We start from the raw sequence: 27208 nt of genomic DNA on the forward strand, positions 1-27208 counted from the left end.
GTGTGTATGTGTGTGTGTGTGTGTGTGTGTGTGTCTGTCTGTCTGTCTGTCTGTCTGTCTGTCTGTCTGTGGCGTGTCTGTATGTGTGTGTGAGTGTGCGTGTGTGTGTATAATATGTGTGTGATTGTGTGTGTGGGTGTCTATGTGTATATGTATGTTTGTGTGTGAGTATGTGTGTATGTGTGTGTGTGTGTGTGTGTGTGTGTGTGTGTGTGTGTGTGTGTGTGTGTGTGTGTGTGTGTGTGTGTGTGTGTGTGTGTGTGTGTGATTATCACATGTGATTAGCGTATCTTTTATGACACAAAAATAAATAATTAAGAACCGACTGTTGAAGCAAATTGCTGTGAAGGTTTTCGAAAAAAATACCGGGTACAGCTGTATAAAGATACATGTATAAAGCTGGTTGCTGTTTATGTGTGTACGTTTGTGTGGTGGGTATGATTACGATAGGTTCCGAAACGACCGCATCGATTTTGACGGGAATTGCAGAGTATGTTCGTTGCCGTTCGAGGCGTGTCCTTGGATACTTTTCTCTCTCTCTCTCTCTCTCTCTCTCTCTCTCTCTCTCTCTCTCTCTCTCTCTCTCTCTCTCTCTCTCTCTCTGAGTCTCTCTCTCTCTCTCTCTCTCTCTCTCTCTCTCTCTCTCTCTCTCTCTCTCTCTCTCTCTCTCTCTCTCTCTCTCTCTCTCTCTCTCTCTCTCTCTCTTCACCAGTACACGATCTGGTCGTCATCCAACCATGGTCAATAACGAGTTCAGGAATGATACTTTTAAAAATATTCTTTGTCGTTTTTGTTTATATGCTGACGTGGATTTTCGGTCCTTTTAGTCTGTCACTGAACATTGTATAGCAAGTCACTCAGAAGAAAAACTGCAGTTTCGTTGTGTTTCTTTAAACCCGAACACAGGTAAGAAGTCTTACATAAGAAATAGTTTTCCTATTGTTCACAAGCAAATACGCGAAGGAGTAAAAAAAGATCCTGGTCACTGAAAACCAAACATTAAACTGGTAAGACATGATGAAGATGACATGACCCATAAACGCGGAGCTAAAGAGATCACACGGACCACACAACAACAGTCCGATCTCGAAATAGAAAGTTACGATGCATGGTTTTCTCTTCGAGCAAACCTCACACATGATTATTGAACTCATCGCGACGCGCTTTGTTCAATAATGTATTTTCTCGGTTTGCTCAATAAATCTCTTAGCGCACTGTGATGTCTCAATAAATATAATGATAATAATAATAATAATGTCGCCCTGATAAGTCGAACGCCTTACGCTAGCGTGAGGCAAGCGCTCTAATTTCTAGGGCTATCCGAACGCTGCTATGGAACACTGTGCTTGGGTCTAAAATCTCTCGCTGCGCTCAGCGATAAAGTGGTCACCCATGCTTTGTTTCAGTTAGAACTCCATCTACTAAGAAGCGATGTTTTTGAAGTGTTGCACCAGGTTTTAATTGGTGGTGAATCGGTCAAGAAACGCTGGATGTATAGGCAAAAGAAATGACGTGTGAGCGCTAAACCGTGTGAAACCTCGGCATTCCCGAAGCGATTGGCTAGAAATGGTAACCACAGATATGCCATAACAATGGTATATGTCATTCCAAATGTGAAGACAACGGACCCATAAACACAGGAGTTATTAGTGGTCAAAAGTGTAACGGATAGACGTCGGACGGACGAACAGACTGACGGACGGACGGAAACACGGACAAAGGCCTTACAATATTAATTTGATGTAACAGTACTAACACGCACTGTGACGAATTAGTGACATGGATTGAGAAAGGAACACTCTGTGGGGTGCCTTTCTCAAATTGTGATGGACAGCGCCTGTGCTTTTGGGCAACGGGCTGTGTTTAGCTGACAGAGCATAGCTGAGCACGGGGATTTCGTTTTGCATGGGTTCCACGTGGGTGATTTTGCCGTCTGGTAAAAATCGGCTGTGACTGAACTGGATATGTGACACGGGGAGTCAAGTGATGTTTTCATGGTGTTTTGGGGAAGACTTGAAACGTCCCCACTTTGGCATTGAGCACGATAGAAGTCAGTTGTTTCCTCTTCTTGAGAGTTGGCGGTTTGCCAACACGTGGTGATACATTTTTTTTATGTCAACGTGCCTGCTCTGCGCGTCCAGGAAGGCTCTTAGGGAGAAGTGACTGCTTTTCGCTGCTTACATGTTTCTGACGACGAGGTTGTCAGGTGTTTTCTTGGCTGAGCGTTGGAGAACTTCGACGCATAAAGTAATTCAGCGCAAGAGGGGTATGGCAAGAAATTCGTCGACGGACGGAAGCTATATCAAAGGAAGCGGATTCGCTTAAAGGAGAGCTACCTACATAGGCTGTTGAGGTAATAAAGCGTTATTTAACGCTGTTGACGAGTCTGTGTTTGTGGAATGAAATACTCTCTGTTGTTCTTTCCAGGTTAGTGCATAATTTGCTCTTTGTGACGCTAAAATAATAATCTGTATATGTTTTTTTGCAGATATGGAGAGAAGGAAGGATAATAGCTGATTTGTTGTTTTAAAAGTTCGTTTGTGCAGGCCACGTGCTCGATGAAATATGTAAAGGTGACATGTTTGAAGGTGGAGGGTGAAGGGTTGCGTGGCATGTTTAGTGCACCGATGCTTTTTGTTGCAGCCTACCTATTTCCTACCTATCTACTCAGCGGTGATTATCTTCGCGGGATTCAGCGGTTTTGCTGTGTGCTGTAACCGGATCATCGCTGTTGCTGTTTTGCTGTTTTTCTGCTACTGCTGCTGGGATAACCGGAGAGGCCGTCACCGTCTGCAGGGGTCTTCCGGCAGGCAGTGACGTCACCTACAGGACCCCACCACATGGCCCATTCCTTAACGTGGTGTGGTGGTTTGCGTGTCTCGGTGACCCTAAGAGCTATGCCAGCGGGAGTGTAAACTCCTGGCAGGGCTTCCCAAGCTGGACAGGCCGAAGGGTAGAGGCCAGACTAATATGGACCAACCTTGTGCTCACAGGGCAGGTCCTTGGGCCATGAGCTAAGGGTTAGGTAACCCTGACAGAAACCTCGAGTGCTGAAGACGTATGTGTTGGGCCGCACGGCGCACTCCAACAAACCACAACACTACGCATCAACTGCCATTATGACACTTGGAAACCTACAGGACCACCCTTTATTTCCAGCAGTGGAGTGAGGCGCCTGACTTCCCCACGATTCCCTGCTTCGTTCCACGCCAACCGGCACTCCAATCAACGAAGCAGTAGTGGGGAAGAACTATTTACGGGACGTCCACTCGTAGCAGAAAGCTAAGTGCACCGTGCTATTGCGCCCTTTTACCACCAAGTCATCTTTTATCCCCGAGTACGCTAGTACTAGGGCTCAGCAGACTTTAATTGTGTGTCTGTCTGTCTCGACTTAACAGCTTATTGCTGGGAAACTACTGGGCGCAGTTCGTTCAAAAGTTGATACACTAACTTGATAATAGGTCCGATTGATCGTATTAAAACTTCATAATGTTACTTGGGACCTAAATGCGAAATAAACCACAAAAACGACTTGGCCGTAGGAGGAGTTCACACCGGCGGGGCAACACGCAGCCATTGACCTGATAGAACAGCCGAACGCGTCACACAAAAATACGTCATGACAAAGTTACACGCAAAGCGAAAGAGACTTTGACGTCATTTACTTTTGTTCGGAATTTTCCGTCTGTTCCTAGCTTGTCAGTGAAGACCTGACGTGAGTAAGCTTACCCAAAACGTCTTTGTTCTCTATTCTCATTGCAGCTGTGAAATAATCAGTCTTGTGTCTCGGTCGTGTAGGTACAGAGTTTGCTTCTGCAATCATTGTGTTCGTGTTGATGACGGCTTCATAAGACAAAATAATAAGCGAATCTATCGCGAGGAAGACGTTTATGTACAAATCACCGAACCCAACCCATTTTTGGGGGTGCGTATCGCTGCATTTTTCTGAAGAATAAACTGCATGTGGTTAATTTCATCCGTTCAATGCTTGTCGAAACATATCTGATCACAGATGAGGTCGCAGTTTGTAGGTTGCATCTATGAACCGGCCACAGATAGATCTGCATTTCTGGTCAGAAACCAACATTCACACCACAGACATTCCAAACATTTATATTTATTGAGCGAGCCAGTCTGAAGAGTACTCGGGTCCAGCGCGAGCGTTTTTTATTATTTGTGATTATATTTGAGTGGTGACGACGTGGGTTGTGACAACTGCATTTAACCAGCGCTTTTACAGACAGCTATCTTTCCTATCTATACACGGGATCAGCGTGTTATTATCATTTTCTAAACTTTAACCCTTTTCCTACCAAGTAAATATAGGTAAATAAACACTTCACGCCCAAGTAAATTTCAGTTCTTGGACACGAAACATGGGTGACCCCACAAATAAAATTGCCCCCAAAAAACTATTCATTGTTTTGCCTTGAAATTTTGCATACAAATAACAGAATGTGTGTTCTGTTGTTTAGACATAAAACAACACATTTAATAACTATATTTGTAATTAATAACAATTACAAACAAAAAAACAACAACAACAAAACAGGCAACGCATAACATAACCACGGATACTGACTTCTTTCATGTTGCTGAAATCCACAGTAATCCAAGAAATATCCAAGTCACATGAAGTAGGAACAATATCCAAGTGAATACAGCACTGTCACAACACAATTCTGCTTCCAGCATCCTCACAGTTGATCTCCAGTTGAGTCATATGTTTTTCAGTCTTTGATAAAAAAACCCAGCAACATGTAATCCTGTCCCCCAGCAACCACAGTACACTCTCACTCTCTCTCACACATGTGAATCAGGTTGTTTGTCATTCATGGTCTCCCCCCTCATCCACCCTGGGCTTTGGCTTCTTGAAGCTCACATTGGTGTGGTACACCTCAAAGCACTTGCCCATACACAGTCCCTTGTTGCATTCTTTGCACTCGTAGGCAGACTCCTTCCTGGTTGTGTAGCCCTTCCCACTCTCATTTCTTACAGAACACACAACACACACCCTTGTTGGGTGTTTCTTGGTGGCTGTGGCAGGAAAACCTCAAAGTGACGGGTTTTTTTTTGTCCACGGACGGACAGACGGCCGGCCGCGAATTTGCGATTCCTAAACGCCCCACTGAACAACTGACGTCACAGCGGCTTCGGCCTTTTCCGGAGGAACACCGCGTGCCACTTCGATCGCGTTGCACTTGCAGTCATTCGGCGATGCCACCTTGATTATCAGTTAATAAAGTTATTATTCAGGCAATATGAAAGAAATTAGTTTTTTTCTTTTGTTACACTTACACATAGTTTTATGAAGATCAATTTCAGACTCGGCAAAAGAATGGTTGTGTCATGAGCGACTGTCACAAGCGAGAGGTGCGGTTCGGTCAGTAGGTCAGTCACTGTCGAACTGTTCGGTGCGAAGCACGGTTTTGTTTCTGGTAACTATATTGATTTCTTCAAGTTGTACTAATGTTTACGCTTTGCGCTGCGGTTTAATATGTGTGCTTGTTATTACCCAATATTGACGGACTGTGTGATGATATCTTCTGCTATGGTCTGTTGAGACAGTGATATCAAAATCGAGACCGGAGGTCGAAATTTTGATATCACTGTCGAAACAGACCAATAGCAGAAGATATCGTAACACAGTCAGTCAATGTTAGATATATTGCTAATTCTCTGGACATTTTGTATTTACTGTAAAGAAATTACAAAAGTATTTGTCTCAGTTTTGGCTGTTCCATATCCCTCCCTCTGATTATTGTTTCTTTTTGTTCACTCTTTTCTTGTACTTTTCAGTATTTCAAAATGTCTTTTCTTTCAAAAAGTCTTTAGTCACTTGCTCTACTAAATTCTGGGATAATTACATTTTCATATATATTTGTTTGTTTTTAAATGTAGGTGTTTTTGTTTTTGAAGTGGGGAAGCAATAAAGAGGTCGTCGATATCAAAACTGATATCGACGGAAATGTCGTCGATATCACTTTTGCACTGAGCTCAGTTTTGCCCAATTGACCAATGGAAATCCACGTAACATATGAAATAGCAATATTGGCTAATACGGTGAGCCCACGCCGTTTAGTTTGCAGACCGTGCACATGTGAGCTTTGTGTAATCGCGTTTTCATCATAACATACCACCGTGCTAAACCGCTTTGGTGGAAATGGTTTAAACAATAAAAAAAATAATTAAAAAAATAAACGGAATGCATCAGGGTTGAAAAGATTGAAGGGTGGAGTTAAGGACACAAAATAGATGACAAAAATAAAGCAAACAAGAAAAACAAGAAGGGCAAAGCCCATACGACTCACATGCTTGACCTTGACCTTTACATGACCTTGACCTTCAGCTAAACCTAGCAATGACATCATACACTAAGAACTGCTTTACACATTTTTCCTACCAAAAAACATGTGACCTTGGGTCAAGGTCATCCAAGGTCATGCAACACAAAGCTGTTAATTCAAGACATAGGAAGTACAATGGTGCTTATTGGCTCTTTCTACCATGAGATATGGTCACTGTTAGTGGTTCACTACCTTATTTTGGTCACATTTCATAAGGGTCAAAGTGACCTTGACCTTGATCATATGTGACCAAATGTGTCTCATGATGAAAGCATAACATGTGCCCCACATAATTTTTAAGTTTGAAACAGTTATCTTCCATAGTTCAGGGTCAAGGTCACTTCAAAATATGTATACAATCCAACTTTGAAGAGCTCCTGTGACCTTGACCTTGAAGCAAGGTAAACCAAACTGGTATCAAAAGATGGGGCTTACTTTGCCCTATATATCATATATAGGTGAGGTATTAAATCTCAAAAACTTCAGAGAAAATGTGAAAAATGTGAAAAATAGCTGTTTTTTAGACAACATTTATGGCCCCTGCGACCTTGACCTTAAAGCAAGGTCAAGATGATATGTATGTTTTTTGGGGCCTTGTCATCATACACCATCTTGCCAAATTTGGTACTGATAGACTGAATAGTGTCCAAGAAATATCCAACGTTAAAGTTTTCCGGACGGCCGGTCGGCCGGACGGACGTCCGGCCGGCCGGACGGACGGACGGACGGACGACTCGGGTGAGTACATAGACTCACTTTTGCTTCGCATGTGAGTCAAAAAACTGTAACCAGGAAGGGAGTCGAACCCGAGTCAGCTGACCTTCAAGCTGGAGCACAAACCACAACTCGGCTACGACAGCAACTGACAGACAGGGCTACAAAAGAGGGCCCCAAAGGGGGGGTATCATCACAATCACGGGAAGGGAAATTTTAGCTTTCACGATCACAGTTACCTTGATTTTTGTTTTCACGATCACAAACACCTTGACGAATAGAGGATCATAGAGTGATACAGCTGTGAAAAATGTACGTTGAAAATAATATGCTTTGCAATAATGCCCATCACGATCACGAAAACAAAATAATGACGATCACGATCACGAGACTTGATTTTTTGGTCATCACGGATCACGGTCAAAGTCCCATCACGATCACAGAAATGGAAATTTCGGCAATCACGGTCATAGAAAGGTCAAAAAACGCCAATCACGATCACGATTTTAAACCCTTTGGGCCCCTCACAAAAGTGAAGGCATTTCAGGGTTACTCCGTCGTATGTGGCGTTTCTCGCGCATGAAGGTTCTGTTACCAACTCTACGGCTAAGAAAGGTTGCATTTGAAGTTAAATGTCCACTAAAATATCAAAGGGAACACCATTTCTGAACAACACAACGGTTTGCGCTCGCCTCTCGCAGTCGTTCAGGTGAAACTGACCAAATCGGCTTGCCTGATACAGCAGATATTTGAACACTTCCACGTCACACTGAAACACTGAGCTACAGTTTAGTAACGCGATATGTTTTCAATTGTTCGTTCACTTATATTGCTTTCAGATTTAACACACCAAGATGAATGAAACAGTGGCACGGTTTTCGTTGCGAAAATGTGCAATGGCAGTGCTACGCGATCGAAGTGTGTATTATGTACACGCGGTGTTCCTCCGGAAAAGACCGAAACGACATGTGACGTCAGTCGTTCAGTGGGGCGTTTGGGAATCGAATTTGCCGCCCATACAGGCGGACACAGATGAGTACTAAGACTAACCGATTGCTGGGGTGAATCAAACGTGTGTTTTTGTCTGTACCCAAACACGACCTGACTGTGACTAAAATCTGACGAGGGTGATATGAAAGGTCCACTCACCCCAGGCTGTAACTTCACACAATATAATGTGATAGTACGAGTCGTAGTTGGGCTCATCTCTTTTCCGAAAACGAAGATATCGCCCAGAGACTGCGTGTCCACAATGGGCGGTAAACGAAACTGCACATGCAAACATGGCATAAGTCGTTTAGTTCTTTCTTCTTTGCTTACTTCTTTAAATTGTATGTCATATTTCCAACGATGTATAATTCTGCCGTGTAAAGGCAGAAGGAAGCAAGTCCATGAAACATAGTTCCGAGAAAATCGACATTTTCTGTTTGCATCACTATTTTAGAATGAAAAGCTTTAAACGATTTCTTTGTTTGCTGATAACATGTAGGGCATTATTGTGCGTTTCTGCTATGAATATTAAAACCCTCATTTAATTCATCACTTAGAAATAATGATTTTTGTGGACTTACTGCCTTTTGCCGAATTAATTCCCCAAACTCATTCACTTAAAAATAATGGTAAAAGGCAGTAAGAGGACATTACTGCTTTCTGCCAAATTATATCCCGACTTAAATCGTATTTAAAAAAAATGGCAAAAAGCAGCATTGGACTTACTGCTTTCTGCCATATTATATCCTAGCGTTATATCTGGCTGAGAAAAAGGCATAAAGCAGCAAGTGGACTTACTGCTTTCTGCCAATTTATTATCTCAGAAAATTGAAAGTAGAAGAAATACACGCAACACTGCTTTTGGAACGTTTTTCAAATGCGACTTTACGTCCAGTGATTTCGTGATTTTCTGAATGCACAAACAACTTCCTTGGTGAACAATTTGTATTTTCCTTTGTGATTAACTGATACCAGGGACCTGCGAATGTTCCCGTTTCCTAAATTTCAACACATGCTTAAGTTAGTCTTTGTCTGAGTTCCTTGTTTTGCTTATCATTCTGTGGTCGCTCTCTAATGATTAACTTTATTGTTAATCCGTTCTTGTGTCATTGATATCGTTTAAAAAGACCATTATTTTTAATACAAGTCTGATACTTTCTTTTGATATTCACAAGAAAAATATTGACTTGAACGCAATTATTTAAAAAAAAAAATCTAAGAAATCGTGTAGACACACACTTTGTTCTTGCTGCTTGTCTGTAACACACACACACACACACACACACACACACACACACACACACACACACACACTTTTGTTTTCCTTCTCACTGTCTCTCTCGCTTTCGTTTGCTAATACGAATTAGAATCCAGGATTTGACAATAAGACGTTTTATTTATTGAGTTTGACTAACGATTTCCAAAGGACACAACATTAAAGCAACAGCATGACAAAAAGAACTGGCTTGACAAGCCGCCATTATACCAGTGTTAACTATATATCGTGCAGTGTTCACTTTCAGCTGAAGTGTTCCACTTTTGAACAATATGTGTTTAATTAGTCTTAAAAACTGTGTGATGAACTATAATAATCATTTGTAGTTGTACACCATGCGCGCTACATTTGCTAGTAGAATTACATAGTAATTCACACAGTGTCCACAAACATTGTATTTGAGTGTTCAACTAGCAAAACCACAAACCTGCAAAATATGATGTAGTATATTCATTTACCGCCCCATCTCCCCCAGTTACAGTCTACACCCCTTCTAAAACTATTCACTGACATTCTGCCATCCGACTGATGACAATTATCTACTACAGCGATTAACTGGATGTAGATTTGTTCCATGAGCCTGTTCGGATAACTAACAAACAATATACAATCCCCCCACCCCCTCGCCGTCCTCGTCCCAACGTTCTGCATCTTTGCGCTCATCATCTGTTATTGTCAAACTGAAAGTTGTCAGTATATATAGTACTCCTCTTCGTCGGTCCATAACCGTCGTATGTTGCTGGCATTGTCATTTAGGTAAGATCCATTGTGGCCTCTTCTCCAGCAAGCCGAGGTGGTTGCATCTCGCAGTTAGTTGCAACCTGCCAGCAATGGACGAATTCGGTCGAAGTGGTTGGCATGAGTGTGACACAGTGTGATATACCGTGGATGCACCGACTCATCATGCCCACCAACAATTTCGACAGCTTCCTCCTAGCTGGGGTGGGAATCATAGCCATCTGTACGCTGCAGCGTTGTCGCCTTGCCCAGGGTGTGGCAAGAACACGTACAGGTGACGACCAAGCCAAGTTGCGATGGCGTAGAGTTCGCAAGCTGTTGCCCACCTGCCCAACTGTCGCTTGTCCCGGAGGTGGTCGTCGATGGTTGTACCCACGCACTGTTCGAATAATTGAGGCTGGGAAGCAATTGTGTTGCACACTATGTCTCGCCACTTGCCATGGTTGCAACATAGGTCAGAGTCATTCTCAAAGCAGAACAGATAAGAAGGTAAGGCATCATCTGCGTCACTTAGGATGGAGGTACTTGATGTTATGTCTCTTGTTATCCTGCTGTCTGGGGTTCTGGCTCGCTTTTTCTTCCTCGCTTGTGTCGTCTGGTCATCAGAGGAACATAGGTCAGAGCAGATAAGAAGGTAAGGCATCATCTGCGTCACTTAGGATGGAGGGGCTTGATGTTTCGGAAACGTGTGTTGAATCGTCGTATGTATGAGGAGGAATGGTGCAGTCACCGATTAAGCACCTGTCAACATAAAAGTTAACAATATCCCATTATAATGGCGACGAGCTACCACACAAATAACCGTAGGATCAGACAACAGTGGATGAACACGATTATCAGCCCACTCTTTCTCGTGTAAGCATTCATGTGCACCACCACATATCTTTTATATACATGGAAAAAGCACCATTCCATCAGGACTCAAACACAACTTTTACAGTAAAGCTTTTCTCTTTACTGAGTTGAATTTAAAAATAAAATAGCAACATAAATCATGCAAAACGCCATAGGAATCACTTGCAAAATTCATTCGTCAAGAATAAAATCACAATTTGAACTGAAAACGTTTGGGCCGAAGGCGTTTTGCATGTGAACAAGTGGAATGGTGCTCTTGTGAACTGTAACACGTCTCGGCAGATATGTCTGTCCGTAGTGGGACATATGATTGTTTTTACAAAAAAGTGTATGACTTATAAGAGTTAACCGTAAATGAAGTAAAACAGATTTTTCACCCAGTAATCTTTCAGTTTCACCAACCGAGGGCAGAAAGACATAAACAAGTCGCGTGAAGCGATATAAAAACATTCAGTCAATATGTAGGCATCACACTAAAAGATCAACTACAAAAACCACTCGTCGGCAAGACTACATTCAGATAGTCTCGGCTAACCATACCTGAAGAATCAACACCGGGACGGGTCACGCTCGACTCGGCGAAGCATGCGAACATTTATACTCAACCTATTTTCTTTAATTCTGAGCGTCTTATCGATAAATATTTGAATTCAGGAGAAGATACGGAATACAAAGCAATGATACTTTAATCGGTAATGAAATTTTTTTTAATGACAACTTTAATGAGCAATCTAATTAACTAATTGAAATTCAATCCCAAAGTGCGGACTGAGTCAAAGATTGCTTGACCAAAGTTTGGTTGAAAAATGAGAGCGTGACAGTTCCGCCTCAACTATCACTTAAAGCCGGATATGACGTCATCGAAGACATTTATCGACAAAATGAAAAAATCTTGGGATATCATACCCAGGAACTCTCATGTCAAGTGTTATTAAGATCGGTCCCGTAGTTTTATCTGAATCGCTCTACATGTACACACAGACACACGCACACACACACGCTGACACAGTCAATAGACCCTCGTCTCGATTTCCCGCCTGTGTTAAAACATTCTTCATTAAGTGTAACAAGATGTACTTTTCTTGTGGATTTGAACTCTATCAGATGTTAAAACAATGACGACAACAGTCAGGACAGTATTGATGGTAAAGTAAATATCTCTTTTTTTATGTTTGGTGCGATTGACTTGCAGAGAATCTTCAGAGAATATCACCGCCCTGGATTCAAGTTACAAGCTCACATGAGTCTTTATTCCTAACAAAAACGCGTTAAAGACTTTTAGTAATACAAACACAACTCTATACTTTTACACAAATGCAGTTCTTGGGAACAGCTTGTGTAAATAAATGTGTTACGTGGTGTGAAATACATTTTTTTTAATCAATGAGTGATCTGATTGACAAAAACAATATCCAGGGTATTCTGTTCTTGATCTTTATTTATGCTCAAAATAAACACTCTACATAGACAATATTAATATAGAAACGTATAATGTTAATATCTGGGATGAGTCTGGCAGTTCTTAATGTGAAGAAAAAGAAATGAACAACTCGAATCTGCACAACTTCAATAAGTGAATGAAACCGACACCATACCTGCTTGTTCCTTGCAATCTGATGTGAACGCCTTGAGTTGTTTGGGGGAGCACAGTCTCTTCCACGAATTGGTTTTGTCTGCCCTTGTCGCTTACACATCTGTCAAATGAAAACGGCAGCAAAAGTGAGACATGTTATTAACAACTCAGTCTCCTCCCCACCCTCTTTCACATCATCCTTTTCCTCTCCCGCGCACCCCCCCCCCCCCCACCCCCTCCCCCCATCTCCCCTCCGGGCCACTGTAATGACAAACGATAACTGCTGCTGCTGCTGATACTAATACTACTGCAATGAAAGTGATGTCAAGATCTTGCTCGTTTTAAAACATACCTCTTCGGCCCGAGAAAAGAAAGGAATGAAAAAATGTTGCACACTATTTTTGGCTGTGTAAGTGAAACATACCTTGTTTTGGGCCCTTCAGCAAAAGGGGGCAGTGGTGGCGAGTATCCCTCAGACTGTGTGCTGCAGCTGTCGTCGCTGCCTGTCCCGCTTCGAATCACAATACTTATTTCAATGGTTGGAAGCACAAAGAGACGGAAGAACAATCCTCCAGTTCTAGATCTAACACGCTGTCAGTGCTCGGCAAGACTAGTGTTGTTCAACCACTGACAAGTCACTCATTCCAGATCAAAACAACTATCTCTTTGTATTAGAAACATGCTACATGCATCCATAAATATCACGATGAAAATAACAGAAGTGAATAGTCAAGAAGTCACGGTGGAAGTAGCGTGGAACAACAACACTATAATAAATGGGCATTTGAACTATGGCATTTTACTTGCTAGCTCCGTAATGCAAGTGCACATTGGAATACCCAAATCAGTCAGAAAATCTGTGTTGTCGTTGTAAATTCCCATACACCTATTGAGAGAGAGTCATTTCAGACAGGAACGCAAAACTGTCAACAACAAAAATGAAACAAACAAACCAACTTACTGTTGCTTCAGATAGTTGAACACGTCGGCAGCTCTCATCGCCATTTTCCCCGACAAAGGCCAGGGAAATAATGATACAATAAGCTTAGTTCTGATTGGTTAATCGCTGTCAGGATTACAAAAGGGTGAACGCGATTGGCTAATGGACATAGAGCGCTAAACCATGCAAACTCGTTTTGAGGCTTGCAAGGAAGTAAGTCCAGTGCAAACCTGAAAACCAAAAGTCCCTGGACTTGCTTCCATTTGCCGATTTTTATCCTTCGATTAAAATCTTTTTAGTGGACTTACTTCTTCAAAAAGTCCATAAATATTGATCGCACATCTTAGAAATCTTGACACAAGATGCGCCTTTTTTCCCTCTGCATTATGATATAAAAATCTCATTTTTACCAAATTTGGACTTACTGCCTTCTGCCAATACACGGCAGAATAAGCAGGGGTTCTATAAATAATCAGTTTGACAATGTGGCCTTGTGTGGCCTTTGTTTACAAGAAAGGGACGCTTAGGAATACGCTTGTACTAGTATGTATCAATAAAAGCAAGTTAAACACATGTTGAGGATGATTTTGTTTTACAAAATTCAGGCATTTTAAGGTCAATAAAGCATTGTTCTCTCCAAAACAGCAAAAAAGTTAATTTCAACCATATGGACCCTCACCACCTTATTCTGTTCGCTGAGAAGCTGGCTGCAAGCGACTTATATAGAGAATACTACATGGCTTGGTGTGTCATACTAGATTTACACGAGTTGTTTTTATATTTAGTCAAGTTTTGACTAAATGTTTTAACATACACTTGGCAACAAAATTATTGCAACAAATTTCAAACCCAAATTAAAGCATTAATTCCCGTGTCATTTCATTAAAACTGTATACCCCAGTTAAGGCCGTTCACTTAACCTTCAGGATCACGTTTTGGATTCAATCTTTCTTTTACAGGGATCACGAGACCGCCGCTCAAGTAAGGGTACCCTCAAAATCGACCAGACAAAAACGGAAGGGCCGAATGAAAAATCGACAAAAAAGCACAATAGACAAAACTTTGCAACTTTGACATACGAGAAGAAAGTCAAACCAATTATCTGTCCTGAAAAGATTGTTTTGTTTCGCTACCTTGCGTATTTCGTGTGCTATGCTATTCCTAATGATGCAGGTATCGATCGCAAGAGCCGTCAAAAAGGCAATTTTTCGTGTAGCGGAGATACAACGAAGACAGTTTTGTGAGCGCGCCAGCCCCGTTTCTGCTGCAGCAGAGAACTGTGCGGGTCTGCCCAGCCAGGCTTGAAAGGGCGGGCACGCGCAGGTCTATGCGTCCCCTTTTTCAAGATTTCAGCAAAGAGAGAGGTCAGTTAGGGTTTTTTTTCGGCAATTCTTTTCGTCTTTTCACTCGTTTTTCGCAGATCAAGTGCGCTCATGTTTGACCCGTTTATGGAGCGAGTTTAAGAAAAACGCCCAGGCGTTCGTCAATGCCAGAAAATAGGGGCTGACACTGACAGCAGGGACAGTGGAAGAATGTTTTTGAAACTTGGCACACATGTAATGGCACCATTCTTTGCAAAGTATACACAGTTGCGTGCATGTCACATTTGTTTCTTGGACGTTACGAACGTTTGCAAAATTTTAACGGAAGACCGTTACAACGTCCATTCTCGGGATCGGTTTGCTCTAAGTACTGGAACATATACAGATGAGGGTCTTTGTCATCGTTCTGAGAAATAAGTGTAGGCAGGGTCACGGACCTGTGACGTCATACCCAAATATTGTTCAAACTCCTAAAACACATTTTTGAGCAGAAGAAAGACTGATCACAGTCTATAGAGTATACAGAGACGCTCCATACCGTGCTGAAAAGTGAGACCGGAAGCCCAGTGGCGCCACCACGCGGAAACATGGAACAACCTACTTTCTCTTTCCACATCAGTAGTGATATCGTGCTGCACAAGCATGGCCGCGCCAACGCGAAAACGCAGTGGGGCATGGTGTTCGCCCATCAATTGCTCAAGCGCACATGCCAAAGGCTTCAGGATGTTCAAATTTCCCAAGGAAGAGAGCAGGTGAGGATTGTTTCTTCAATTTTTTTCTCGTTAAATGTTGGAAAATCAGTAAAAGTTGTAGCGTCGAACTGCGTGTAGATCTATTCTACCGGAACAATGAACACACACACTGTACGCACTACGGCCTCAAACCAGCCCAAGCTGTGCATGTTGGTACTAGTTTCACATGTATCAGATTTAGTTCTCCTCTACTTTATCTCATTTCGGCATGCCAAGTCTGGAACTGATAGTGGCAAATACGGTCGGTGATTGATCGAGCTGATAAACACAGCCATTAGGGTAGACATAACAATCTCGTTTGATTGACACGGCCGTCGCGGGGTTATAGAGTAGATCTACAACGGATAACAGCTTGCAGCTTCGAACGTTAGTATTATCATGATTAATATTTTGATTGTAAACGTTTTGATGATGAGGATGATGATGAGGATGATGATGATGGCTATTGTTGTTGTTGTTCTTGTACACCATTTTGAATGAGTAAAGGTCAAAGATGGTAGACAGAGAGAGAGAGAGAGAGAGACAGAGAGACAGAGAGACAGAGAGACAGAGAGATTGAATTGGATTGGATTGTTTACTCATTTAGGCCATAGCCCCTTATGACGGGGGTGAACATATACATACAATGACATAATGACATTTGCACACAATTCAAATGAAATAAATCATACACGAAATAAGACATTACATTTCAAATAAAATATACCGTAGGCTTACATGAACTAAGACATAACAACACTACGTAGCCGAAATGCTTTGTACACATAAGCTGACAACTTTCGAACAATACCTTCATTCACAGATGCCATAAGCATAGAAAACTTGTGTAAACTTGGGTTTCTATAAAACTCACGAAGTGCGGGGCAACAAAGCACATAATAAAACTCATCTTCCTTACTTTCCCTGCACAATGGGCATAACAACATATCCGCATCGTATCTCTTATATCGATTAATAGTTTTGTTATTCCACCTCGGAATCTTGCCATAATAAGAGAGATAGAGAGAGAGAGAGAGAGAGAGAGAGAGAGAGAGAGAGAGAGAGAGAGAGAGAGAGAGAGAGAGAGAGAGAGCGAGAGAGAGAGAGAAAGAGAGAGAAAGAGAGAGAGAGAGATAGAGAGAGAGAGAGAGAAAGAGAGAGAAAGAGAGAGAGAGAAAAAGAGAGAGAGAGAGAGAGAAAGAGAGAGAGAGAAAGAGAGAGAGAGAGAGAAAGAGAAAGAGAGAGAGTAATTAATGTTATTCTTTTGCTTGTGACATACAGATGCAAACAATGGATACTAAACTGCAGAAGAGATGATCTACTGAAGAGGAACGTGGGATATGTACACAGACATTGCTACCTTTGTATTGATCACTTTGAAGATATTCAGTTCAATCACCCAGTCAAGAAAGCAGAAAACGGTCTGAAGTAATGGTGGACTCAATCGTAGTTCAGAGTGCTTTGATCAACTGTGAAGAAGAAGACGACCACTGCCTCTCCAGCAGGAGGATGGCCACTCCACACCCCTTGAAGATGTACCTTTGCCTCTCCAGTACCAGTCAGGCGAACACGCTATACTCAGGATGGCTTTCGCTTTTCCAGCAGATGACCTGTCCATTCAGGAGGAGAATATCCTAACATACATCTCGGGCTACATCGCCAGAAAGTTGACAGGAAAGGTCTGTTCAGGTTGTCGTGGGCTTTTGGTCGGACCTCTCAGGGGTGACAGGAAAGAGATTTTTCTGACCAAGAAGCAGCTGCCTGACATGAAAGGGGAAGGCCTGACCGTTCCAAGCCAACAACTCGTGGAGCTGGTTGAGCTGATGGAAGTGAGTTTCAAAAAATCCGAGCAGTTGTTGCACATGGACCGTGTAGTGTGTGAATGGGTCACTGACCTGTCCTTCTGCGCAGTACAAGCTCAACAATCTGATTGTGCAGTTGTTCACTAACATCAGGCTTCATTTTGTTTTGAAGGACAACAACAACAGATTCTCTTCTTCGTCCAAGCGGAAAAGTCGAAAACTTCTCAAACTGGAGTAATTGTGACGATGCTGTTCAAAGTGTCATCCAGTCGGTCTGTACCTAGTTAATTCATTTCAATGTTATGTGTGTGTTTTTGTGTATGTGTGTGTGTGTGTGTGTGTGTGTGTGTGTGTGTGTGTGTGTGTGTGTGTGTGTGTGTGTGTGTGTGTGTGTGTGTGTGTGTGTGTGTGTGTCTGACTCAGAGAGAGAGAGAAAAAAAAATCAGAGAGAGTGAGAGAGCTTTCTGAACAAGAAACAAGTCGCGTAAGGCAAAAATACAATATTTAGTCAAGTAGCTGTCGAACTCACAGAATGAAACTGAACGCAACGCAACGCAGCAAGACCGTATACTCGTAGCATCGTCACTCCACCGCCCGTGGCAAAGGCAGTGTCCGTGGAATTGACAAGAAGAGCGGGGTATTCGTTGCGCTGAGAAGGATAGCACGCTTTTCTGTACCTCTCTTCGTTTTAACTTTCTGAGCGTGTTTTTAATCCAAACATATCATATCTATATATTTTTGGAATCAAGAACCGACAAGGAATAAGATGAACGTGTTTTTAAATTGATTTCGAAAAAAAAAATTTGATAATAATTTTTATATATTTAATTTTCAGAGCTTGTTTGTAATCCGATTATAACATATTTATATGTTTTTGGAATCAGCAAATGATGGAGAATAAGATAAACGTAAATTTGGATCGTTTTATACATTTTTTTTTTTTTTTACAATTTTCAGATTTTTAATGACCAAAGTCATTAATTAATTTTTAAGCCACCAAGCTGAAATGCAATACCGAAGTCCGGGCTTTGTCGAAGATTACTTTACCAAAATTTCAACCAATTTGGTTGAAAAATGAGGGCGTGACAGTGCCGCCTCAACTTTCACGAAAAGCCGGATATGACGTCATCAAAGACATTTATCAAAAAAATGAAAAAAACGTTCGGGGATTTCATACCCAGGAACTCTCATGTCAAATTTCATAAAGATCGGTCCAGTAGTGTAGTCTGAATCGCTCTACACACACACACACAGACAGACAGACAGACAGACACACGCACATACACCACGACCCTCGTTTCGATTCCCCCTCGATGTTAAAATATTTAGTCAAAACTTGACTAAATATAAAAAGCAACTGAAAAGAAATAAGAAAATCATCGATCGTATGATCAAGATTATTTAAAGTCAGCTTGGTCACACGAATCTGGTTTAAGTTGTTGTATTTTATATGAAGTCTTATATCGCGCGCGTTTCTCTCAACTCAAGGCGCAGGGATCTATTTTACAGTTTTCCTAACATGATAACTTCTTAGCTCCGTGTAATTGGCAACTCATTTCAGTTTCGATGTGCTGGGACGACACCAAATTGACTAAATGCCTTAGTTACCGATTTAACCGGGAACTATTTCGTTAAACGATTTATTCCTGACATATTTTCTCAGGCTTAACTGACCATGTATTCAGTATGTATTTGTATTTGATTAAAAGACACAAAAATAACGACGGTTATTTCGTGAAAAGAGACTGACTTGAATCATGCTTGCATAACTACAGCGATGCAGCGAATATTGCCCAAGAAAATGTGATTTAATTTTAGTCTATACCATTTTCTGCGGTGTCTTTATGGTCATTTAAAAAGGATGTTCACAAACAAACATATTTTTTCATCGTTACTTTTTGCAGCACTGTCAGCCGGACAGAACAGACAGTATGTTAATATAAACGTGATATAAACACAGCCGACAGCAGCCGCTATATGCGAGCTACCTTGTGCGGCAAGGTGTGGCTCTTTTCCTGCGCTGGGCTGGCCGGTCTCAGTTTCGCACCGCAGCGCAAAGAAGGATGACGCGTCTCTGTATACTCTATAGTCTCTGGACTGACACGTATATTTCTGACCAAAAAACAGCTGTTTAACATCTGGGCTATACCATTGAAAAAATTATCTTAACTTTTTGTGCTCAGTGTATTTATGCGTACTAGATATGCGGAAACTGTCCTATTTTGTATATGGGTTTGGAAGAACTGCTCATAATTTACATCGCATGCCGGCCCTGTTCCCGCTTCACAAACATAGGTGATAACCTCAATGTTAAGTTTTTTTACGAAACGAACATGACCACGCTAAAACCCCAGTTTCAGAGATCCAGCTTGAAAAACATCAGAGATAACCTCAACGTTACGTTTTTATCCACAGATGGACGGACACATTTAAATCCGAAATACTCACCAATTACTCAGGTGAGTCAGAAATAAATAGATATGTCATGTTTACTTTACAAATGTGCTCAGAATTACAGAAAAAAAGGTTATGTAACAAGAAGTATACAGTACTACGTTCGCACGACTATCTAAATATAATCTCGGCGATGACTGTTTGTGTGTGTTGATTTTTTAGTTCGATACCGACAGATTGACTGAATATGTTAATATCGCTTCACGCGACTTGTTTTGTCTTACCTCTGGCTTGGAAGTATCGCAGGGCCCAAGCAGTTTCGTACGTTTCATAGGAGAAACAGACGTCCCCATCCACAGAGCCTTCAAGAGCCCACATCCGCCTTGAGTTGAAGCCTGCAAGACACACACACACACACACACACACACACACACACACACACACACACACACACACACACACACATACTGATATAATTGTCCCCCTCACCCCTCTCATCTCTCGTTCTCTTAGCCCCACCTCATCTCTAATTTAGCCTCAACATGCCAGGACGTTTACGTCAAGGAAAAGAAGAACGCGCATGCGCAAGCTCACTGAATACGCACGCAGTGCTTCACTACCAGACATTAATTTCATCTCTTGGATTATCGCTTAGATCCTTCTTGTGTGTGAAATTATTTGTGGAAAGCTGTACTTCAATGTGATGCTTGGATTGCTTTGTGTATTGTGACAGTTTTTTGGATTGTATTTCTGAATGGTTTAGGTGAGTGAACAGTTTTTCTGACATCGGTATTTGCATCCACGCATACAGCGAAAAGACAATGGCGGACCTTAATGCTGATTCAGATACCGGACGAAAGGAATGCGAAGAATTGTCGCGTAGTGCTAACTCTGGGGTGCAAGAGATGTTTTCGGAGTTGATGCGCCGATTTGATAGTTCGGAAAAAAAAAGGATGCATCATTTAGAAGAGAGTGACAGTGTTGAACACGAGAATGAAGCCAGTTCCGACAGGGTTGGAAACTTCTCTGGCATTGTCGCTGACAGGGTCAGCGAAGAAGACACAAATAAGCTCGCCAGGGGCGAGGAGGAAGATAAGGAAAGCGTTTTTCAAGTGGTGGTGAAAAAAGCTAGCACTAGTAAACCTGATATTCTGGACACTCTGGAATTAGATCTAGAGTTGGCAGAAAAAGATGGCGCCCCAGTCGCTGAGAAACTGGCAAAAATCGTTGAAAACCGATTGACTGTCCGCATGTCAGACCAGAAGTTACAAGAACGACTAGACAAACACTTGGTGCCGGAACATTGCAAGCAACTTAAAGACAAAGGGAGTGTGGACAGGAACGCAAGGAAAAATGACATGCGCCTGTACAACATTCACAAATTGCTGTCTAAAGCCTCCCCGCACTAGTGAATGCATCAGACAAGCTACATTCAGACATGCTTGAAATTTCAAACTAGACGACCGGTGTAACACGAGAAAATTACTCCCACGAGATTTTTACTCCGGAGTAAACATTTCGTACGAAAAAGTTACTCCCTTTACGAAAAAAGCACTCCCCCCATTGCACGAGAAAATTACTCCCCAAGACAGGTGAGTTCCGAGTAAACATTTCGTACACAAATGTTACTCCCCTGACGAATAAATAACAAATAAATTACTTCACCCCAACACACGCAATTTAACTTCCCATGCCAGGTGTACGAAATTTTTACTCCCTTGTCCCCTGTTAGTCTTGGTGGTGGAAGTGGTGGAAGGAGGGTAGCGCGACATTTGTGTGCGCGAGATCACTTATTGGCATGATCCCTTCGCCCGCATCCCATTTTTGCGTACGAGATTTTTACTGGAAGTAAACAAAATGGGGAGTAAAAATTTCGTGGAGGGAGTAATTTGTTCGTGCCTTGGGGAGTTCTTTTCTCGAACAAAAAGTGTACTCGGAGTAAGAATTTCGTACGAAATATTTACTCCGGAGTAAATTTTTCGTTGAGTAAAAATTTCGTGTTACACCGGCGTTCTTGACAAAGAAGCAGTGCTAAAAATGGCAAACGTGGGTCTCGCAGCAAATGGTGACGTCATTGCTCTTTTAGGCACAGCACAGGTAGAACTCTCTCAGAGACGAAGATTCCAGCTACAAGCCTGCTTGCCAAAGGACATCGCTTCTATAGCTAGTGCATAGATAGAGGTAGGGTCTGACAAGTTGTTCGGAGAAGACGTTGATAAAGTGGTTCGCACAGTGCGTGAAGCCTACAAGTCTGCTTCAAACAGGGGCAGTGGTGGTGCACACCGATTCCAGCCTTACAGCCATAAAGGAGGCAGGCCTTTTTTAGTAAGAGGCCAAGCCTCTCAGTCAGCGAGAGGAATGCCGACATACCGTGCCCGGGGGTCAATCAGGAAAAGAGGAAACCCGCGCGGGAACTACAACCGAAAGTAAACAAGAACTCTGATCATGCTGCCCAGCGTCCTGTTTCTGAGGTGAACACATTTTATGAAAGTTTACAACAAACACTTCGTTTACTCAATGATCTGAAAGACAAATTTAAAGCAGGACAAATTAGGGAAAATTATATAGAACAGTGGGAGCAATTGACTTCAGACAAGGTTGTCCTTAGTATGGTGCAAGGGGTAACCGTAAACATTGATTTTACAGAGGTGCCTGTGCATAGTGGTGCGATTTTTTAACCTAAGTTTTCACAAGAACAGACAATGGCCATTAACGCAGCAGTAGATGAGCTGATAAGGAAAGGAGTAGGTGTTGAATGCAGTCATAGTATGGGTGAATACATCTCACCTATTTTTGTGAGACCGAAGAAAGACAATAAGCTTAGACGACCTTAATCTCAAGAACTTGAATAAGACAGTTGAGTATCATCATTTTAAAATGGAAACATTACGTCATGCTTTAGCGCTGGATTTGAAAGAGGCTTATTTCTCAGTTCATGTGAATGAAAAATCACAAGAGTACCTGAAGTTTCTCTGGAAGGGGAAGTAGTATAAGTTTACGGTTTTTCCTAATGGATTGGCATGTTGCCCACGTCTGTTTACCAAGATTTTCAAACCTGTTATGGCCCACCTTCATAGCTTAGGGTTTATCTCCACCATCTTTATAGACGACACTTTGTTGATCGGTGATTCTGAGTTAGAGTGCATCAGAAATGTTAAAACGTCAATTGATGTGTTTCGAAAACTGGGGTTTGTCATCCATCCCACCAAATCAGTTCTCAGGCCTTCCCACCAAATTACGTATCTAGGGTTTGAAATCAACTCAGAGACAATGACAGTGAGGCTGACTCAAGAAAGGAAGGACAGGATAGTGGTACTAGCCAATAGTCTACTGGACAAAGGGAGATCAAAGATTAGAGAGCTTGCTAAATTGATTGGCATGGCAGTGGCTAGTTTTCAAGGAGTGAAATATGGGGCTCTTTGGTACAGAAACATGGAAAATGACACAATTGTGGCCTTAAAACAGAACCATGGAAACTATGATGCTGATGTGATTTTTTTCAGAGGAAGCCAAACAAGACATGGTATGGTGGAGAGATAACATTTTAGCAGCTGATAGCCCGGTTGATGTTTCACCAGGAGAGCCAGAATGTGTTATCCATTCAGATGCGTCTCTAACAGGATGGGGTTGTTCTTGTACTGAGGGCAGAACAGGTGGGCACTGGACACAGACAGAAAAACAGATGCACATCAATGTGTTAGAACTGCAAGCTGCATGGTTTGCTTTGAAGGCTTTCGCGAGTGACAAGAGGGGCATTCACATTCGACTTATGCTCGATAATACCACAGCTGTGACATGCATAGCTAACATGGGAACTAATCACTCAGCTCATGCTCAGTGTAATGCTGTGACGAAGAAGATCTGGAACTTCTGTGTAGATAGAGACATTTGGGTGACAACTGCGTACATACCTGGTGTAGAGAATGTCGAAGCTGATGAAGAATCTTGAAAACTGAATTTAGATGCTGCGTGGAAGTTTAATTCGAATTTACTCTCGCACGCTCTTCAAATACTTGAGTTTGAGCCAGAGGTAGATTTGTTTGCTTCCCGAATTAATCGTCAGTACCCCAGATATGTAGCATATAGGCCGGATCCAGAAGCGGTTAGTGTCAATGCATTTAGCCTGTCGTGGTATGGTTTGCGATTGTATGCGTTTCCACCTTTTTGTTTACTGCCCAGGGTACTACAAAAGATGAACAAGGACAAATCACAAGGTGTGCTAGTGGTTCCATACTGGCCAAGCCAGCCCTGGTTTCCTTGGTTAGGGAGTCTGTTGATAGAGAAGACAGTTCTTGTGTCAGCAAGGGACAATCTACTTCACATGCCTGCCAACCCAAACATGGAGCATCGGCTCAGAAAAACACTGCAAATTCTTATTTGCAAATTATCAGGGGTAGGCTCAGAAACAGAGGACTTTCGCAGCAAGCAGCCTCAGTGGTCTGCGCATCCTGGAGAACAGGGACAGCTAAGCTGTACGCCGTATACATCAACAAGTGGAAAATGTATGCGAGTAAAAGAGGCATTGATCCGGTTCACCCTTCTGTAATCGATGCAGTAAATTTCCTGGGAACATTGTTTGCTGCTGGACAAAGTTATAGTAGTATCTGTGTTGCGAGATCTGCGCTTTCAGGCTACCTTGAAATAGAAGACTGTGGCATTTTTTGGTGAACACAGATTAGTTAAGCGGTTTGTTAAGGGGATTTTTGAGTTGAGACCATCTTTCCCTAAGTACTCTGCTACATGGGACGTAGACACAGTTCTCTCTTATCTAGAGAATCTTATCCCATTGGGAAAATTGACTTTAAAAGAATTATCAAGCAAGTTAGCTACATTGATCGCTATCCTATCCGGACAAAGGTGTCAGACAATTCACTCCCTTTCTTTGTCGTCGATGAACTTGACAGGCTACAAGTGTGTGTTTCATAAAAACTCAGTGATGAAACAATCAAAGAAAGGAAAACATGTAGCTCCTATTGAGTTATTGTCGTTTGACAAAAATCCTAACCTGTGTGTAATTGCAACGCTCAAAGAATATTTACGTCCTACAAAGGACTTGAGAAACACAGATAAACTGTTCGTAAGTTATCAAAAGCCTCATGGACCTATTTCCAAAGATACATTGGCTCGGTGGATTTAGAGACACTCTGAGTAGAGCAGGTGTGGATACCTCTTTGTTCACGGCTCACAACACCAGATCTGCAAGTACGTCGGCAGCGGCTGCCAGGGGCACGCCAATTGATGTCATAATGAAAGCTGCCGGATGGTCGTCGGAGTCCACCTTTGCCCGTTTTTATGAAAAGACACCTTCGGTTAATATGGGTCAAGTCTTATTGGACTCTTTTCTCAAGAAAGATTGAGGTGAGTAATTTCGCCAAAGAATATAACTTGATAGTTTGGACGGTTACAGTGGTGATAAACATGTACACATATCTCTAAACATTCCTTGACGTAAACGTCCTGGCATGTTGAGGCTAAATTACCACAAACATGCGAGTACAGTCAAACACGCTTAAGCCGAACTCGCCCGGGTAATGAAAAATTGTTTTGCTTATCCTAGTTTTGCATATCCGAGTTCGGAGAAGCCAAACCTTTCCCGAGAAATTACCCTGCAGTTCGGCTTAAGCGAGTTTTTTTTCAGGATAAGTTGTAAAATCACGTGGAATCTCTCTCTCTCTCTCTCTCTCTCTCTCTCTCTCTCTCTCTCTCTCTCTCTCTCTCTCTCTCTCTCTCTCTCTCTCTCTCTCTCTCTCTCTCTGTGCGTGGTGTGTGTGTGTGAGTGTGTGTGTGTCTGTGTGGGTATTTGTGTGTGTGTGTGTGTGTGTGTGTGTGTGTGTGTGTTTAAATGAATAAGATCAAAACAGTGACAACAAGTTGCAAGTGCTTTCTTCAGTGGGGCTTTATTAATACCTCAAAGCCAACTGTAAAAATAAATGGTGAAAACAGTGTCAGTGACACATCACAGAAACAAAACCAAAGATTTCACAAGCAACTACGCTTTTGTTAAAAGGATTCCAGGTAAATCATGATAAATGTAATGTTCAATGAAACCCTCTCCATTAAAGAAAGAAAATAAACAAAATTAGACAATTTGTCTCTGTGGTCATAAATCAAGATCAAATCTCCGTAAACATAGAGTGTAAGCAAATGTTTTGTTTCATTTGGTTTTATCTTCACCACTCGCTCAAAATGAGCACATGCATACCTCAGGTAGATTTGCTCTTCCCAAAGATCTCTTCCTTCTACAGTCATCAGTTTCCCCGCATACTCAAAAACAGGTGACGTGTTCGTTTCCGTAGGAAAATTATAGCCGTGACGAAATATGTTTATCTTCCTGACGTGTTTTTCAAGCAAAAAAAAAAAGTCTCTCCGACAGTGTTTAGAGTTTGGCTTATCTGTCAAAATCACGTTTGAGATGTCCGTATTTGAGTTAGCTATTTTTTGACAGAGTTTGGCTTATCCGAATTGGAAAAAAGTCTTACAAAGAGGAGGGTCTGGCAGGGAATTGGTTTTGGTTTCAGATATCCGAGTATTCTGCTTAAGCGTGTTTCGTTTAGGCGAGTGCGGCTGTACTTAACTTGTGTAAGTTGAAGCTTGTTTCGGATTTGGCCGATACATGTTACAGGAACGTTTATTTCAAGTCCCACCCTTATCCTGTGGAATCATAATCCCAGCCCTTGGGTGACGTTACAGTCTAGTCCTGTTGACGGAGAATAATTATCAGTGTACATGTTTAGTTGTTTGTATTATACATGTTCTGAAGAGTGAGCTTGCGCATGCGCGTTCTTCTATTACTTGACATAAACGTTCCTGTAACATGTATCGGCCAAATCCGAAACAAGCTTCAACTTACACAAGGTAAGTACTCGCATGTTTGTGGTAATTAGTCTCATCTAATCTAGGGTTAGAGAACACCCCCTGAAGTTCTTTGTTTGGCTTTTATTTTCCTTGATTTTGTCATATAAACTGAGCAAAACAAGTATTGCACCCATTTTCGTACCCCAACTAAAACATTCATTCCCGTGTAATTTCATTCAACTTTAGGTGCCATTAAATGCCCTTCACTTGGCTATATGATAATATGGCACACTTTTCGAATCAAAGATTTCTGTTATAGGTACACTGAGCACAAAAAGTTCAGGATATTTTTTCAGTGGTATAGCCCAGATGTTAAACAACAGTTTTTTTGTCAGAAATATACGTGTATTTGAAGATCAGTCTTTCTTCTGCTCAAAAATGGGTTTCTGGAATCTAAGCAATATTTGGGTATGACGTCAGAGGTCCGTTACCACGCCTACCCTCAAAAATTGCGTTTTTTGACGGCATGATTCACTTTCAACCGTCAAAACGGTAACTTAAACTGAATGATATTTTACATTTTGTACACCAAAACGTTTATTTGGTGTCCTACCAAACAAGTCATACAAATTTCGTTCAAATCCGCCGCACAGTCAGGCTGATCTAGCGTGTAAAGGAGAGCGACCACAATCCTGAAAAACGGCAAAAACTCCAGGGTTTTTGTGGTGTTT

General features: G+C 41.9%; 1 protein-coding gene and 1 long non-coding RNA gene across 2 annotated transcripts in view; both read right to left on the reverse strand.

Moving 5' to 3' along the window:
- LOC138949936 (uncharacterized) overlaps positions 1-27208 on the reverse strand; it is a 251406-nt gene that overhangs the window by 129865 nt on the left and 94333 nt on the right. The window contains exons 5-6 of the mRNA XM_070321720.1: positions 19967-20077; positions 8211-8330 (exon numbers count right to left, since the gene is read on the reverse strand). Of these exons, the coding sequence (XP_070177821.1) occupies positions 8211-8330; positions 19967-20077 (231 nt within the window). The remainder of the gene's footprint in view (positions 1-8210; positions 8331-19966; positions 20078-27208) is intronic.
- Positions 9410-13876, reverse strand: LOC138949801 (uncharacterized). Its single transcript, XR_011450457.1, has 4 exons — positions 13455-13876; positions 12918-13019; positions 12516-12614; positions 9410-10806 (listed from the first exon to the last, which is right to left on the reverse strand). It is a non-coding gene; the product is annotated as an uncharacterized lncRNA (long non-coding RNA).

The sequence above is a fragment of the Littorina saxatilis genome, linkage group LG16 (assembly GCF_037325665.1).
Source record: "Littorina saxatilis isolate snail1 linkage group LG16, US_GU_Lsax_2.0, whole genome shotgun sequence".
Classification (NCBI taxonomy): Eukaryota; Metazoa; Mollusca; class Gastropoda; order Littorinimorpha; family Littorinidae; genus Littorina; species Littorina saxatilis.